Source organism: Oenanthe melanoleuca, chromosome 10 (assembly GCF_029582105.1).
Source record: "Oenanthe melanoleuca isolate GR-GAL-2019-014 chromosome 10, OMel1.0, whole genome shotgun sequence".
Lineage (NCBI taxonomy): Eukaryota > Metazoa > Chordata > Aves > Passeriformes > Muscicapidae > Oenanthe > Oenanthe melanoleuca.
In genome coordinates, this window is record NC_079344.1 from 3371139 (window position 1) to 3388957 (window position 17819).

Here is a 17819-nt window from a genome sequence, read left to right on the forward strand (position 1 = left end):
GAAGCCCAAGACACAAAATACCACCACTGTAAATAGTCCATGAGGTGTAATGCCAGGGTGCCTCAAGTGTGACTGACTGATTCCTTTTGTAGTGTTTCACATGGTCCTGGTTTTGAAAGGGATGGACCTAATTTTCTCCTTAGTAGGTGGCACAGTGCTGTGCTTTGAACTTCATTGCATAACTGTTGATAACACTGATGATTTAGTTTGGTTAAGCTGTGCTTACCCTAGGCCAAGGACTTTTCAGTGTCTCATGCTCTGCTAGTGAGTGAGATGAACCATGAGGAGGAATACTAACAATAGTAAGTGCATCTTCTGGGCTAAGTCATGCCTGAGAAACAAAACTTACTTGTAAGTAGAAGTACAGAAAGGAAACATCAGGGGTATGCACTGTTTCCCAGCATTTAAAAAATACCCAACTTCTAGAACTTAATTTCCCTGATAGAATAATACTAATTAGCCATGGAATACTTCAAACAAACAGGCAATGGGATGCTGTAGGCATAGTAGAGTATTACTATGTGTAAGTCTACGTGCTAGAACACTACTATGGTTTTTGGAAGATTAGGTGCCACAGGTAAACATGCCCAACACAATGACCAAAAAGAGAAGTCTACACCCCTACTTGTATTGAGTAATTCCAATGGATCCACATTGGAGTTCATAATTTCAGAAGCCCTGCTGTAGACAGCTCCAGCTGACTCCACAAAGGAGTTCTGCTGTACATACGAACATATGGCAGAATCCAGCTGTCTACTTACACAGAAGAAATAAAATCAAAATTGTGTTATGTACACATAAATGCATTTCAGAAACAATAAGGTACTACAATCATCTTTATTATTTTAAAAACAGTTTTATTCTGTATATTTAGAAACGTGTAATTTTAATAACTGCAGAGAAAAAAAAAAATATCAGCCACACCTGAATAGCTAATAACTCATTAACAGAATGCAGTGGTATATTATCTAAACAGTAGTAGTGCCATTGTGCCGTAATAAATTGTCTATTAGTAAAAAAATACATTTCAGGGCACATAGTACAGCATCCTTATGACAAATTACAGTAGGGATACTTTTCAAGAATTTAATCAAAGTAGAGAATTCCGAGTTATATTCTTTAAATGCAGCACTTTAAAAGGTAACAATTTTGTGCATTTTTAAAAAATGTCCTCTTTCATATATTGTAGAAATGCTGCTTTATTGCTGCAGATGTCAAAGTTCAAGGCTCAAAAGGTATGAGAATACAAAGATATCCTTAAGAAACTTCGTTTGTTTTTATATATATTTATATATATAAAAAGGTAAAGCTTATAAAAGTTAATTTACAAACCAAAAACAAAAGTGGTATGCACGCATTATATACAAGCAGTCTATAACATCTATAAATTTTCAAATGCATAGCAGAAAACATACCATCATTTTCTTCTGGTTCTCTTCTGGCTGATGAACACAAACAACGCTCGTTCTCTAAACCAAACTCACAATTTTTTGTTGTTGTTCCCCCCCACCCCAGTCTCTCATGATATAATATCTAAGTAAGCACAAAAGCCATACAAACTTAATACAGAGAACTATGAGAGCTAAGACTATTAAAAACATGAGGGTAAGGCATCCCTGCTGGTTAATAGGTCTGTAATAATGTGGTTAATTTACAAATCCACAGAGGCATCTGAACCATAGTCAACCCACATGCTTTTCCCCCTCCCCCCATTCTCAGGGCAATGTTTCCATATACAGCAAGTAGATGTGTTTGCATTACCTCTCAGCAGAGGAGAACATCTAAACTGTGCTACCCCAAGATGACTGCCATTTCATTGGACATGTACACCAAAAGTCACTTAAAAACCAGAGACCAAAAGGTAGTCTTGTGAGTTAAGAACATACAGTTGCAAAAACGCAGGCCAAAATCTGTTTTCAACACTGGAGTATAAAACAAATTTAGTTCCTCTGTGTATAGTTCCATTGGTACTTTCAGATAACAACAAAATATTAGTAGTGTCCTTTAACAGAGAAAAAAAAAAGAAACAAAAGGAAAAAAAAAAGAAACAAAAAAGCCAACATACAAGAACAACCAAACCAAAGCATACAGAACCTGTAAAACCCCCATCTTGTTCCCACTGTACACTCCCTGCTTGTGGCATGTATTGTGACCATGGTTCAGAGTGTACTTGCTAATTCATTGTTAGTTAAAGCAAGATGCTTAAACACTAAGATCCGTTATCACTTATAGAACAGTTAATACTTGATAGAGTGGTTCAGTTTATATGTAAGGTCCATCTCAGTTTCAGATTATTTACTCAGTCAGCTAATTTAATATTTAGAAGTGGTCAATTAGGACTGAGACACAGTTTGCTCCAACAAGATAGTTTGGATCCCCGGGAAGAGACTTGTTCTGCCAGGTTTTGGGGTCACCTGTGGGAGGAAAACACAATGCTGGTGTTTAGTATCTGCTGTCACACAGTGTACATCTTGAAACAACCAAGCTTTTGGACAGGAGCTTTTAAGTTCTGAAGCAACACCTCTTTTGTTTTTTTTTCTTTGTTGCTGTTTTGTTTGAAGGTTTTAAAAAACATTGCAGTTTGCATGTTATTAATAAAAAAAATCGCTTAATTTTCATATAACATAGAATAGGTCAGTTATTCAAAACAGATGCTGTGGCACTCAGGAACTGGTTAATATAACTCATACTACTCTACAGCACCAACATAGTGCTTTCCATTTGTTAACAGTGAATCAGATGTTCACTGGCTCCTTCCTAAACTGCCATTGACAAAAAAAAATAATTTAGAAGCTAATATGGATAAGATGCATTTGAAGTGTCTTGGAACAGCTCTGAGCACAGATGAAGCAAATCAGAAATCATGCTGTAACTAAGCACTATGACACATTGGTAGTTTTATTTTCAGTGACGAAAATAATTGTAGACAGGATTGTAGACATTTTGCAGCTACATCCAGTAGATGTGTTTAAAAGTCTGAAATACTAAAAGGTATTCCAGTTAACTGGTACATAAAAATCATTACAACAGATTTTATCTACTCATGGTCAAAGGTTCTGGGTAATCATCTGTTACAACAGAATGTTATCAGCTGCCATCTCACCAGACCAAAGGTTACATTCCCTCTGCAGTTAATTGTCTCTTAAGTGGAGAAAGTATTCTTCATTTACCCACCTAAAATCACTATCAAGTGTTGCCAAAAGGTGTGATCATTCCACTATGGCAGAAAGTGAAAAATGCATTGAAGTTCTCTTAAGCCTTTCAGATAAATGACATTAAATAGCTTGGCCAAATAAAACTGCCATGAGGAGAAATGTGCAACAAGCTAAAGAACCCAGTCACACACCTGCACAAACACCTGAGACCTCAGTATTAAGTGAGAATGATACAAATTCCATGTAATTTTCTTGAACTCATGAAAACAAAATGAAGTACACAATGCACTGAGTGATGGCAACATCTAACGCAGTGACAAAGAATTGAAGTGGCCGGTGTATAGTTAGAGAACACAAACAAATTTACTGCAACCAGCTGTGACTGCTTATTTCAGTCAAAAACCTGAATAATGCTGGAGAATTTTTCCTTTTACAGATTCAGGAAATTCCATTCATGTATTAAAGGAGCAGAACAGAACTGTAAGACGGTCGGGTCCTAGTCTTGCACATGAGACAGGCAGACTTGTTTCCAACCTTTCCTTCTAAATACATAGTAAGGATACATAGCTATTGAGGATGTTCTTCCCATATTTTCCCATACAACTGCTTTGAAAAGGAAAATAAAGAGATCACTCAGTATTTTTTATGTTCTAATCAGCATGGCCATAGAAGGCAACTTTTTTCCCAGTCAGCTTTAATACCAGAATCAGTTAAGCTTTTGCAGGGGTTTAACAGTAAAATACCAATGTATGAAGCTTAAATGTGGCAGAAAGGATGTTAGTAAGTGCAAATGAATGTCACTTTCAGGACAGAACATGGATACATTGAGGAAAGATGAGGTAGAGCAGACGACTGAAGAGAGAAAAACCCCGGAATTGTATAAATTGTTATAATAAAGCCACCCCAAGAATCAGAGTCCCATAACCAACTAATTTAGAAAGAGAGAAAACAATTATTTATTTAAGACACAGTATGGTCTACTTACATATCATAAGACAGAATTGCCTAATTTTTAAGTTTGTCTCAAAAGAGCAATGTTATGATATACATCCCATTTCAGATTAACAGAATGTGGTGTTATATTTACAGTACAGAAAGTGTTAGGGTTTAAATATACACGCTCTTGCTTTCACCCACACATGCACACACACACACATCCCACTTTGGAAAGGGAGGAAAATGTCTCAGTAACTTCAGTTATTGTTTAGATCATTTGAGTCCTCTCCCTTCACTTCAAGTAAGTTCATGAACAGGTGCTATTAGTTACAAAGGAAGTGCTGTCTTGGTTTTGTACATAGTTGTCATATCTTTTGGGACCCTATAGTTTATGAGCCCGTGTTTTAACACTGCCATGTATACACACATTGTTAAATAGATGCATGCAACACATGCATAGAATAGCTTATAAAAAACAACTAAAAATTATTGCCTTTAATACCTCTAGATTATTGATTCCCCATGAAGGGGATTGATGCTTTAATCTTTCAAAGCATCAGCGCTTTGGTGTTGACAGTGATAGATACATTAGTGACAGAAAATATGCATACATGGTGGCTTAAATGCTGTATTCAGAAATACATTTTTCACTCAGTACTCAGATCACATGTGCACATTAATGGCTTGAATCTTCCACCATAAATTTTGAAAGTAGCTGAATAAAACCTTAAGACTTTTTCCTCACATGTGCGAATGTTCCTTTATAAATCTCTGTAACCTCACAGCCGTTTCATGAAATTGCTTGAAACTTGCCCAGAATTCTCAATTAGGCTCCTCACTGACAATTTCAGCCAATACATTCTCTCCCTCATCCCAGAAAGCCACAGTGAGGTAAAAATGAACAGGTAAATAAAATTGCAACCTAGTTGCAACTTTTACTATCAACCAGAGACTTCTGGATAAAGGCAGTAGAGGAGAGATAGGTAGGAGCAAGCAAGAAAAGTCTTTTGGAAAAACCAGCTACATTAGAATAAATTGTAAATGCTTTTACTGAACACTATAGTTTTCTTAAATGACCCAATTGTTAGCATCAACTTGCACACATGGAAACAGTTAACAAGCGTTAAATCATGATTTATGAGCATGCAGATTGTTAAGATTTGCCAGAGTCCTATATGGTTAATTAAGCAACAGACAAACACCAGTTATGATACAAAGGCCAATCAGAGGTACATATTCATTTCCTCTCAATTTTAGTGCGATTATCATTTCAAGTGTATTCAGCTGCAGCAGTCCTCAAGAAAGAAGACAGAATAGAAAAATACGGTAATATTTAATAGACTAGAGATATTACTCTTTTTCTGCTATCATGGTTCTAGCTATGAATTTGCACCATGAGTAAATGTAAGAAAGACATTTGTAATGAAAGTGAAATGGGAGAGTTCGACACAAATACAATGATTGAGTTTTTATATTACACAGCATCACCTTTAGCCAAAATTACTTAAATTATACGATAGCACCCAAAAGCCCCAAAAGGACAGAGGGAGGACAGCATACCCGACGAGGAGTCGGAGGATTTTAGAGCAAAAGACCAACCATCAGGGGTCATAGACGCACAGTGTGGCAGGCGCAGCTCCACTGGCTTCAGGAATTTTAGTCCATGAGGCCCACACATTACCAAGGGGCTAAGAAGTGTTTCACCTAGAGTTAAGAGAAAGAAAAATCTGTTACTGACTTTTCGTGAAATTCACTTAAAGTATAACACAATTACACAGCAGACCGACTCAGTAACTCAATTTAGAGAAAAATATGAAAATTTAGATCTGTCCGCAAGGAAAAGCACAAGATTGTTTCTCAATCAAGTGACTTTTCAATAGAACACACTACAACCTCACAATGAAAACTACTGAAGCATATTAAGGTTACTTTCATATTATGTTTTGCTCTTGTTAGAAAATAATTGTATTACATAACAGAACAGTGTACAGCGCCAGCTGTTACCTTTCTCTTTATCCAAAGGTGGAAGTATACTGTTGTCTCTGCAGACTTTGAAATATATTTCTTGCTCTATTCCCTCTGGAATGGCTCCTTGTGGTATAATAATACTAACTCCAGTCTCTATGGAGCTCAATACACCACCATTGCTGTTAAATACACCTCTTGCTGTGGCTACAACAGTGTGTCCATCTTCCTCCTCCTCATCCTCAAGTGCTGTAGGGCTGAAAAGACAGAAGGACTAGCAGTTTTATCAGTATTTCCTTCCTGAAACTCTGTGAGGGAAAAAAAACCAAACCTAACTCCACCCCAAAAATATCCAAAACAAAGAAAGAAACCCTCCAACAAACAAAAAAACACCAAATCTCACAAACTCTGGAAACATTTAGCAAAGTAGTTAAAGGAAGAATTCAGACCACCTGAATCTTGTGTTTCCAACTGCTTCTGGCATTATACAGAAAGAGCTTACCCCAGCTACATATTCAGTTTCATAAAAGTAAATGCAACTGACATTGGAAAGTTTATTTTTTGTCCCAAAACCCCATTCTGACTTCAATAACAGAAAAACTAGTAATTCTTACTCAAGTCACATTGAACCCCTTGAACACACACACACACACACATATATATATTTATATACAGAAAACAAACCTAGTAAAAAAAAAAAATACACACGTTTTTCCAAGTTGCCAGGCTATAACTAGAGAGAAACTTGTAACTTCAAGGTACCTTGATGAAGTTTTTAGAATATGTTCAAAAGAATTTCACTCAACCAGTAACTCCAAAATATAGATGTCTACAGAGCTACCTAGCATAAAACATTTCTCAGGTGCTTAAGAACATATAGGACAAACAGCAAAATTATAAGTCTGGTTCACACATTATTATTATCTTGAAATAAATTAGTAAAATATTGTTCTGCAGAAGCAAATAGCTTAAGATTGTAACAGTGTCTGTTGCTCTTGACATAGTTCTTGTATGATAAAGCATATTAGAAAAACGTGAGCTGCAATTAAGCAGCTGCTGGTTTGTCTCACAGTAAAGAGCATCAATATGAAACTGCAAAAGTCACTTTCTCTTTGCACAAGTATTTTTAAAGTATCCCTTATTTACTTGTCCCATGAGCTCTCTCTAAGCACATAACAAATACAATTTGGTGCAATAGTTATCTTTAGAAATTAATTCCATCTTCTGGAAATAGATTGTGAGGACAAATTATTGCTATCTACTAGAAAATTCAAGAGAAATAGGAAGTAAAAGCCATGCCATTTTCTAATGACAGAATGCAAAACAGCACAGTGACACAGAATACATTTTAAGCAGAACTTAGAGTCATAACATCAATCTTTCAACTATAACATCAACAGAAACTGGAAGCAGAATAAAAAAAGCTATATTTTTCACAGATGACCTCTAGATACACAAGTGGAAAGAGAAGGAGCAGCACTTACCTTACAGGAATGGCTTTAGGCACAGCATTAACATTATTTGGTTGATATTTAGGCTTGTCGACCTGTACAGCATAGGTGTCCATTCCACTCTCAAAGTCGGAAGGCTGCGATGAGCTATGTGCTTTCAAAATTGGTTGAGGAGAATTTGAAGATTTTGATGGCAACTCTGGTTTATGCTGAGATTCATTTGGCAAGAGATTGTGGTTGAATTTTGGACTCTCAAACTTGCGCTCGAAGGGCCGCGCAGCACTCGTGTAGGGTTTGGTTGAGAAGCGGTTGTAGGAAGGAGTGACTGTTTTCTGAACCTGCTCAGTTCCATTAACAGGGCCTTTGTCAGGGAAGCTTTTCTGAGGGTAGAAAGTAGACTGCACAGTGTCCTCTCTAGAGGATCTGAAAATTGCTGACTTATTCTGAGGTGGAGGAGGGTCAGACACAGAGTTAACTGCAACAAAAATGAAAATAACCAAACTTTTCAGTAACTACCAGAAATGTCTAGTGACATACACTGAGGCATAAAAACATTTTAGTCAACCCTTAATCTTCAGTATAAAATACATACAGGTTTAGCTTAGCTCTCTTAGATCACCTTTCCATCCTACATATCCTGCATTTTATACATCTGGGCAAGTCATTAAACATGTTGGAGACAATGGTATGTTTCTTTAATAAAAAGGTTAGACTAATTTATATCATAATCAAATCCTCAGAAAAATACTACTGAAATACCATTGTGTACTTGCAGAAAATTCAATTGAACTGGGCAATCCCCTCAAAGTGAAAGTGAAAACAACTTTTTCTTTTGTTTTTAGAAGCCTACAACTATTACTCATATCAGAAGAATTCTGGTCCAAAGCACAGGGAGTTTTACTTCATCTTTGCTGAGACAACTGAGATAGTTACAGGTATTACTATTACCTGGAAGCTACCTGGTTTCAGACAGAATACCAAAATAATTTCATAAAACTCAATCTAACTACAGTAAAAAAACCTATTTTTGGTAAAAATATTTCCATGTTTCAGTTAGAGAACATAGTTACTAGTGTAGACATGCTGCAACAACCCCACAAGCAGCTGACAAACAAAAGCTGCTCCCACAAAGGGCAGCTTTTTAACTGCTCACCTTCAGAAAGTGCAGGCTTGTGGTGTGCTGGGAGAGACAGGACAGGACTATTAATTGACTGTGGCTGTGTGTACTGGACGGAAGGAGCAGGAGGAGGAGTTGTAACTTGAGGGATTGGCTCATAGCGCTTGTCACCAGCACTTCTGTCCATCGAGTCAGTATCAGTTGGTTTCCCCCTGTTGAAACAGAATTAAAAACCAAACATTTGAATGTTCATTTTCCTCAGCTCCTGCATTCACTGCTATTTTTGTCTTCTATGATCACCTGATTTCCATCTCTTCCTATAAGCATTAAAACATTATTTTCTTGAATAGCCTGTCTCAAGTATAAAAACATTTATTGATAAGCACAAGAGATTCAGACAACATTGACCTTTAGAAGATTAGTAACACAAACCAAGGCAAACAAAATGCAGATGACATTTCAGGTGTATTTGCATAATTGCCTACTAGATATTAATTTTTCAACTTCATTTGGAGTAATTCCAATGAAAAAATGTTCTCTAATTTCATGGACTTTCGAAAGAAAAATGTAAATCCACTGCTTTTTGGGGTTGTTTTTGAAAAGCATAATTAGCCAAAAGGACAATCAATTCTAGTATAACTTCTTTAAATACACCTAGTACTTGAACAATGCCATCTTAATTAGAAATGCAACCAGCTTAAGCTTCACTAGCTTTATGTGCATAGTGTATATAACTTTAAAATCTTATTTTCAAAACATTTTTCTTATGCTAGGTAAGTTTATTCACAGGTTTACTTCAGAAAATGATTGATTAATAAACATTTGTAATTTTGGACTGCAATATATTTATTGCACTTACTTCCAGAATTTGATTGTCTCAAATTTTAAGTGCACATAATGCCTGTGATGAAATGTAACAGTGAGAGGACACCTGAAAACATCCTCACATCAACAACAGTCTTACCACTTGATGTTCCTTTTCAAGTAGTCATAGCTAGTGTAAGAGCCAAGAAATCTAGGTGATGGCAAAGCAAACAGCAATAGAAGAATGAAAGAAAACAGTCATTCTATCTTGAGCATATAATTTCTTCACACTTTTTATGTTAGTCCTAGAAGCTGTCATATGACGAGGTTGTTGAAACAGAGACACTATTCACAGACTTTACCATAAGCTTGTGTTCAATGATCACATACAATATTAATATATACATAATTATATATACAAAATATGAGATTTGGTCAGTGAATTAGGAGGTAGTCAAGATCTTGTATGGGCAGATATTAAGAGCAAGAATGAGATTACATGAAGCCATTTGCTACAATCTGTATCCACACAGTTATTCAACACATTGAGAGAAATTAACAACCTCTCACATGGTCCAATTTGAAACAACTTCTTCAGTCATAACATTCACAGAATGACAGTAGTTTTGTATTGTACTGAGATCATGTACTGAGGGCACATTCATAGCAACTGGCTCTCCAGCACTATCAGCTCATCCAATAGAGAGCCCATACCACAAAATGCTTCTGGTTGTGTTCAACAGTATCTAAAAAAAGATCTTAGAACTGTTTATGAATACTAGAAGACAGAGACCCATAAGTATAATGATGGCTTCCCTTGACTTATACACTTACTTTGCTTATATGTAGCAAGAAAACTGATCCTACATGAGGACACAGTTTTCCCTTATTCCTTCACTTTCTTTATGCTCATCAATATTTAACAGCAACAATAGACATCAACCATCTCGGTGCTTCAGAGACCTATGCTATGAAACTAAGAAAAGGCTGGTAACTGTTGAAAGTTTGCTTGATAACCATATGAATCAAGAAGACCAGTAATCTGAACAGCATTTGTATGAACATACCTCTAAAACCAGAGTTGCAAAAAGATTACTTTAGATCTATCTCAAGCTTCTATTCCCACTGATTTTATCTAAAGCCATTTATCTCATAATAGGAATCATTACTGCATTCTCACTCCCTGTTGCCTTTATTCCAGGTGGCTAATAGCTGTTCTCTCAGAAAAGTGCCCACCTGAAATCACTGCTGTCCAGAGGGAGATAGTAACCAGGGGAGGGCAGCCCTGCAAAAGCTTACAGAAAAAACCCAACACACTCCACACTGATCAGAACTGCATGCCAGCATCCCAGGGAACAAATAAATGAGGAAGGGTAGTACCTTTTGATGAAGGGAGGAGAGCACAAAGTTGTGTTTAGTAGGAAGCACATGCTGTCACAGGCTCTTGACCAAGGGTCAGAGACAATCCCATCCACACTGCTCAGAACCAGTATGCAGTGAAAGTGATCCCTCACAGCTTCTAAGTGTATAAATGAAGTTACCCTAACTACTGTTTTCTAACTTGTTTCCAACTTAATCTTAATTACAAAATCGCTGCTTTAATTTGAAAGGAAGCAGAAATGAATCCCTAGAATGAACCACTGGGACCCAGGTTAAAAGCCTACGGGTGCAACAGCAACCACTTTGCTGATGTTCAACAGACTCCAGCTAGCAGACACTCAGGAGTCTGCATGCTGCTGCTCACTGCCTCCTCAGCTGAGGCTGCAGCTGCTGCTGTGAGTACTCTTAACCCCACTCAGTACAGAAATTTGCAAAGTTACCTCACTCTGCAGCATGACAAGCTAAAGCAGCTAACTACATTGAACCAAGCAGCAACAAATCCACTACTCTCAGCGACAGGGATATCTGCTTCAAATTGCTTCAACTAGAACCACTGAAACACACTCATTTACAAGTCCTACTATTTTCTCACATCAAGAGAAACCTTATTTTACAGTTATCCCTTATTTTACAATTCCTGACAACAGTAACATGCAGATACGGCATTATCTGTATAAAGCAGCTTTAGCAATGGCATAAATTTCCTAAATTATGAAAATAAGCCCCTGACAAAATAAAGGAGTAAAATAATTTGTAGCGGGAAAAATACATACCGTCACCACTTTACTCAGTGGCAAAGAACTTTACATAATTTGATGTTTCACATTAATATTTAACATTAAAAGAGTTGTAGCTATTGCTCATGAATAAATAAAATCTGTCCTCTGTACCCGAATACATTACACGGATTATTCAGAAGAAAGAGATTGCATAATCAACAGTTCCTGTATAATCCAAATTTAGTCCTGTTTATTTTTAGAAGAGTTTATTCACAGAATAGCAATTACCATACAAATTCACTGGGAAAAAAGATTAATACTGAGCAAGTAACAGGAACAACGTGAAAGCTGGTGAAAGGAGAGCACTAAACACGAATGCTTTCTCAAGACAGCAGCTGGTTTGTGTTTCCACACAAGGACACTGCAGTGTACTAGAGGCAGTACTGTTCAACTGAACAGCATCCTTGTTTATCCTTTCCACTTGTATTAATATTTCAGTACTTGTCTATTTGCATTGGACTACCCAGGGTAAATTTTCTTTCCCATGTCTGTCCCTTCCTGTCAAGGGTTACATTCTTTCACAAAGCAAAAACACAACACATTTGTCCCACGTGATACATGAAACTGTCAGCCTTAAAACCAGTATTTTCTTACTCCTCTGTGGCAGTAAGAGGTCACTTTCCCATACATACAAGTCCTGAAGTTTTACACTAACTCATGATCAAAACAAAACCATAAATGAGCAGCCAAAGAATGAACAGCAGACAGAAGCAGCAGGTAGAAATATGGAACAATCTCTCTCAACCATGAGCTGTTCTGCACCATAAATTCAACAGTTGTATCTGTCTCATGCTTTTCACCATTACAACACTGCAGAATAACAAATGTACAATGAAAGCTTTTGACACTCTCCACCTGAAGAATTTTACAATCCTCACAATTACTTGATGAAAGCTCACAACACTTCTCCCAAAGCATGACTTGCATTTTCAATGGCAACACAATCCATGTCTACAGACCAGAAAGGATCATCTGTAGGTAACACTGGGTTTTTTATGTGAAAGTGGAATTTTGAAAATTACTGCTATGAGGCCAGTCAGGACAGTTTTTTTAGGTCTGTGCCTATGATGCCCAGAGAGCAGAACAGCTAAGCTCTCATCTTTCCACCAGAAGACACCGGGCAAGTGAAAAGGAAGGATAAGAAGTATCCTTGCCCAAGAATCAGAACTAGTTACAGATACCCAATAAAGTCATCATTAGGGGGAAAAAAGGTGAAACCTTTGAAACCTATCAAGTTTTTTTGGAGTATTCCAACATTCTCAGGTCACAAAGACAGACAAAGATAACAGATAAAGACCAAACAAATAAGAACTGGATTCCCAAGTCCCACCTCAAAACCTTTAAGACAAGCACTGGAACATGGAGTATCAAGGACATGAAAGACACCTTGCACATACACTCAACATTATAAAATTTCAGCTAACTAGTTCATTATTTCATTCTAAAGATCTCATTTACATTAAGGCTGCCAGGTTTTCAGTTTGACCTGAACAGTCCATGTTTTAAGCAGAAGTACAACCAAAGCCTTCAAAAACACCCAATTTTCAGGCTGCATGCAGCAAGCCAAGGCAGCTTTTCACAGTAACAGCTACAAACATCTTGTTACAGTTTCAAAACAAATGTACAGAATCAAAACAAATTTAGGTAACTGTGGAGAGTATTCAAAAAGTTTGTGTAAGTATCCTCCAAAATAGTCAGCTCTTTACCTGAGCTAAATCTGTGTATGAGCTTTCACACAATTTCTGTATCAAAATGTTCCAAATCAAGGAAGCAATACAATACAGGAAACAGATGTTTCCATCAACAGATTAAATTCTGGCCTCAGCAATATTCCCTTAGGGCTCAGTTTCCTAATGTCAAACATGGCAAACGTGCACAAGAACAAATGCATGCAGAGCTGGAATAAATCAAAACCTTTGCTTTGAAAGATGTGTAAGCACTACTATATCAGACTAAGAAAATACTTTGTTATGGCCTGCTTATGATCATAAACAGAACATGGTCAATGACCCTGATGACCAACAGCACTCCCCAGGAAGTTTACAGGTGACTCCAAATTAAGTGGGGGTATTGGTTTGCTGCAGAGTAGGAAAGCTCTGCAGAGGAATCTGGACAGGCAGAATCAGATTTCATTTGGGTACCACAAGTCCCTGAACTCCACTGAACACAGGCAGAATTTCTGTTTTAGTCTAGATGTCTCCCTCCTTTTTCAAACTAACAAAGCCAAAGAACCCGAACTTACTTAGAATAATTGCTGAAATTCAGCTGATTCTGTGAATGTATTGGTTTGGTGGGCTCAGAGTGATGGCTGGCAGGAACCTGCGCCGATGGCTTATTTTCAAAACTCCTGCGATCGAAGTAGGAGAGCTGCTTCCGGTAATACTCCTCATCTTCCTCAGGATCATAATGATTGGAACGCACAATATCTTCAGGTGGCTTCATTTGAGGTCTCTGTGGTTCTGGGGCCCTAACCAAGAAGAATATACAGTTGCCTTGCCCAGCTGAACAAGTGTAAGCGCCCAAATTACAATTCTATGTTATAACCTAGCTAGCAATAAAGCAGTGAACATGTAGTTCTTATAATAACAATTCCTGCCTTGCAATTTCTAATTGCATGGAAATTAGACAGTTGTGACATACCATAAGGAAAGAAAATCCTTATTTCCCTTATAACTTACCTTTTCCCTTTTGTCTTGCCTTCTAATTAGCTCAATTAAAGATAGAAAAATCTACTTAAGGGATACTTAAGTTTCTTCCTCAAAAATGCTGAGAAATCATTGTATCTTTCCCCCACCTCCCAGCAATCACACCCACGAGAACTGACTTCACTCCTACTCCTCTCTGCAGATTCCAATTTGAAGCACTAAGATGTGTTTCTGATTATTCTAAACTCATCTTGAAAACGAAATTTAATCAGTTGTGCATCTACCTGTAAGTTGTTTTCTCGTGCTCATACTGGCTTTGAGAAGGTGGTTTCGAACCACTCACACTTGTGAGTGCAGGCTTAGGTGCTAGTTCTGGAGGCTGTTAAGAAAAGCACATCATATTCTCTTAAATTCTAACATTTAGAAAGATAAAGCATTTTATGATTAAGAAAACTAAGACCACCTTCCTTTCTCTTCCCCCAAAAGAAAAAACAAGTACTAGCAAAAGAATTAGAGGAGTTTCCAGTACAGCAAGACCACTGTCAGTGTTCTCTCAAGTGTTCAGGCTCTGCATTTAAAACATACCACATTTAGGTTGTGAAAAGGCAATACTTCACAAGCAGTAAAGCTTTGTTTCTGAGACAATATTTTAATTCTTGAAGTGTGGTCTCATTAGCAAAATAGCAGGACTAAAATCTTAAAATTACATACCTTGACAGTTGATGTATCACTCACATCCTTCATTTTTTCCAAAGATGGGGATCTTCTCCTTTCAAATATCTTAACCCTACTTCGCACAGATTGTGGTTTCATGGCTGGATCTTCTTCTTCCTCAGCTAGAGATGGTGGTGCAGGCAGTGGTTTACTGTTGGAAGGCAAAACTTCTGGTTTGGTTTGTGATGAAGGGGGAGGAGGAAGAGAAACACCTGAAGTGCTATGAGAAGCCTCGTATTGTCCAGCTTTAGCATTATAAGCTTGAGGAGGACCTTGTTCATAGCCCCTTATGTGTGGATCAAAGTACTGCTTGGGTTCAGGAGACCGAGATATGGCTGACTGGTATGGCTGAGCTTCTGGCTTGTATCGACCGTGGGTGTCATATCCAACCGTGTGCTGATCTTCGTATCGCACTTGTGGTAGGCTGAAGTTTTTGGGTGCGTGCTCATAGCGAGGTCTGCTGTCATAGCTCATCGCAGGGGGCTCCTCAAAACGAGGTTGTGCTGGGTAATAGCTGCGTTCTGTGCTCTCTTCTAGATTTTGTCTGGAATCAAGATCCCTAGGAGGCTGGTTTTCATAAGCTGTTCTTGTTTGATTATAGGGCTGTTTCTCCTCATAGTATGTCCAGTGCTCCTCATAGGGAGGCACGCGGTCATCATAATGTAGGCGAGGGTCATAACCACGAGAAAATTGATCTACATAGTTTGTAGAGTCATACCTATATGTTGACTGCTCATAATCCCTACTCGGTTGCTTTTCTGCATACTGAGCCTGGGATTCATAAATCAGATTTGGGTCTCTTTCCTGTCTCTGTACTGGGTGATTAATTGCTGGCTGCTTTAAGACGTAGCTTTGTCTGGATGCTTCTTCATTAATGTACGGATCCTTTCGGTACACCTGTAAGAGAGAGACACTTCTCAGCTAAAATGAAGAGTAACTTCAACTGCAGTTGAAAGGTAGTATTTGAAACAAACCCAAGTTTTAAATATAGGCCTTAATTTCGTTTAAAAGCAGAATAATTTGATGCAGATGTTTGCAACCAGAGGAAGCTGAACTTGGTGATTCAAGAGATCCCTTTTAGTCATATTTTTAAGGAAAAAAACACGTAAATAGATTAGAAGAGAAAGACAAGGTAATAGCCTCATGTCTGGGGTTTGGTGTTCAGGGGGATACACGCACTTTTTTTCAGAATGTGGAAAGAGTGGAAGTGAAATATATAAATACACTAAGAGAGTTCTAGCATTGCTGAAGAAGTATAAAAAGTCACTCAATAAATGGACATAACTTCATGATCAAAAATTTGGCATGATTTAAATTTTAGGGAAATAAGATTTTTCTCAAGGCCTCATTAACAGGAGAACATTGACAAGCTAAGGAAGTAAAGTGAAATCAAAATACAGAATGCAGCCTTTTAAAAAAAGTCATGTTTTTGAGAAGTGAAAAGGATAGAGTTTGAAGCCATGCACACAAAACATTACATGATGCTTAGCAATTCAGATGAACTGTTTTTTGCAACCTGCATGATTCTCTTAGAAGAAAAAAAATTAAAATATTAGAAGGAATTCTTCAAATAAGGGCAAAACAAAGATCATGTGCTAGCTTGATGTACAGCAGGAAATCAGCACAACAACGTGGCACAGGTACCTTTGCTGGATCTATATGCGACGATAAGGATGATGGCTCTTGGTCTCTTAGCACTACATGAGCTCCCTCAGTACTCGGTGTTCTTAAGGGGCCCGCTTGTGGTTGGTAAGAGTTGTAAGGAGCAGCAGTAGGCTCCTCCAGTCTGACATTAGTTAGGTTTACATTAGCATTTACTGCAGAGGCTGATGAGGTTGCAGGGTTTGATTCAGGCGACGGGGAAAGGTAAGGGACTGCAGGTGAGGCTTCTGCTTTCTGTGAAGTGTTTAAAATATTTTAAATATACTGCTATTGAATCAATGTATGAATTTTTGATTTATATTAAAATAATTTAAGTGATGCTCTGACTAATGCAGATAGATGTAGAATGAAATGTACTGATAGTATCATGCACTAGCACTTCCAGAAATTCATTAGGATGAAGATTATAAAAGCAAAACATTTAATCAAAGTAGAATGGTACTTCAATCCCCCTCCTGTGAATGAGTCACTAAAATAGGCAGGGCAAGCTGATTCTCCAGTTCAATGTAATGTATTGTTGATGTTGACAGATTCTTGTATGCATACACAGTACTGGTAAGCAGAATATAAATGGACATTTCTTATTCAAGAGAACCTGAATGAAGTGTATAGTAGTCATTGTATAAAATGACTTTCTTACCGGCTGAGTAGTAGTTGCTTTAAATCCTGAAGAGTCTGTTCTGAGATTTGGCTGTGGCTGAGCTTGAGATGCATAAGCAGGGTAAGTCTGAGTCTCATGATGCATTCCAGAAGAATCCTCTCGAACAGGTTCAGAGGAGCGTGTAATAGCAGATTCAGGAGGAGTCCCAACCTCATCATTCAGAGTTTCATCCAGTTCTTGATCAGTATAAGCACCCCCTTCAGTGTCTGTGTCTTCATAGTCAGACGTGTGTCTGCTGTCTGTGCTGTACATGGAATACTCACTGCCAGGAGCGGAGAGGTAAGAAAGGCGGTCATCGTGTAAATCAAGATCATCACTTGTAGCACCATCTGCCTGTGGCAAACAAAATCAGGGCATGCGTTTATTGAAATACCTCTTAAAGAACACCCTCTCTCTTGCAATGTAGAACATGGGAGTTTTGTCAAATTCAGTATCAATACCATCACAGGGGACAAGAAGTCAGGTTTCCATCACTGAATATGTTAAGCTTAGACCTAAAAGATTATCAGCAGCCTAGCTCTTTGAATCCTTTTACTGAGGGACCAGATGA

General features: G+C 37.8%; 1 protein-coding gene across 5 annotated transcripts in view; it reads right to left on the reverse strand.

The window, feature by feature from the left end:
• Positions 1 to 818: 818 nt before the first annotated feature.
• TJP1 (tight junction protein 1) overlaps positions 819 to 17819 on the reverse strand; it is a 63147-nt gene continuing 46146 nt past the window's right edge. Inside the window, exons 19-28 of one of the 5 annotated variants that reach the window (XM_056499549.1) lie at positions 17249 to 17602; positions 16591 to 16842; positions 14944 to 15843; positions 14517 to 14611; positions 13830 to 14054; positions 8661 to 8836; positions 7541 to 7982; positions 6096 to 6313; positions 5712 to 5795; positions 819 to 2414 (exon numbers count right to left, since the gene is read on the reverse strand). In XM_056499549.1, coding sequence (XP_056355524.1) covers positions 2320 to 2414; positions 5712 to 5795; positions 6096 to 6313; positions 7541 to 7982; positions 8661 to 8836; positions 13830 to 14054; positions 14517 to 14611; positions 14944 to 15843; positions 16591 to 16842; positions 17249 to 17602 — 2841 coding nt within the window. In that variant the 3' untranslated portion in view covers positions 819 to 2319. Of the gene's footprint in view, positions 2415 to 5651; positions 5796 to 6095; positions 6314 to 7540; positions 7983 to 8660; positions 8837 to 13829; positions 14055 to 14516; positions 14612 to 14943; positions 15844 to 16590; positions 16843 to 17248; positions 17603 to 17819 lie in introns of all 5 variants that reach the window. The other 4 variants (XM_056499548.1, XM_056499547.1, XM_056499551.1 and 1 more) reach the window with 4 other exon arrangements.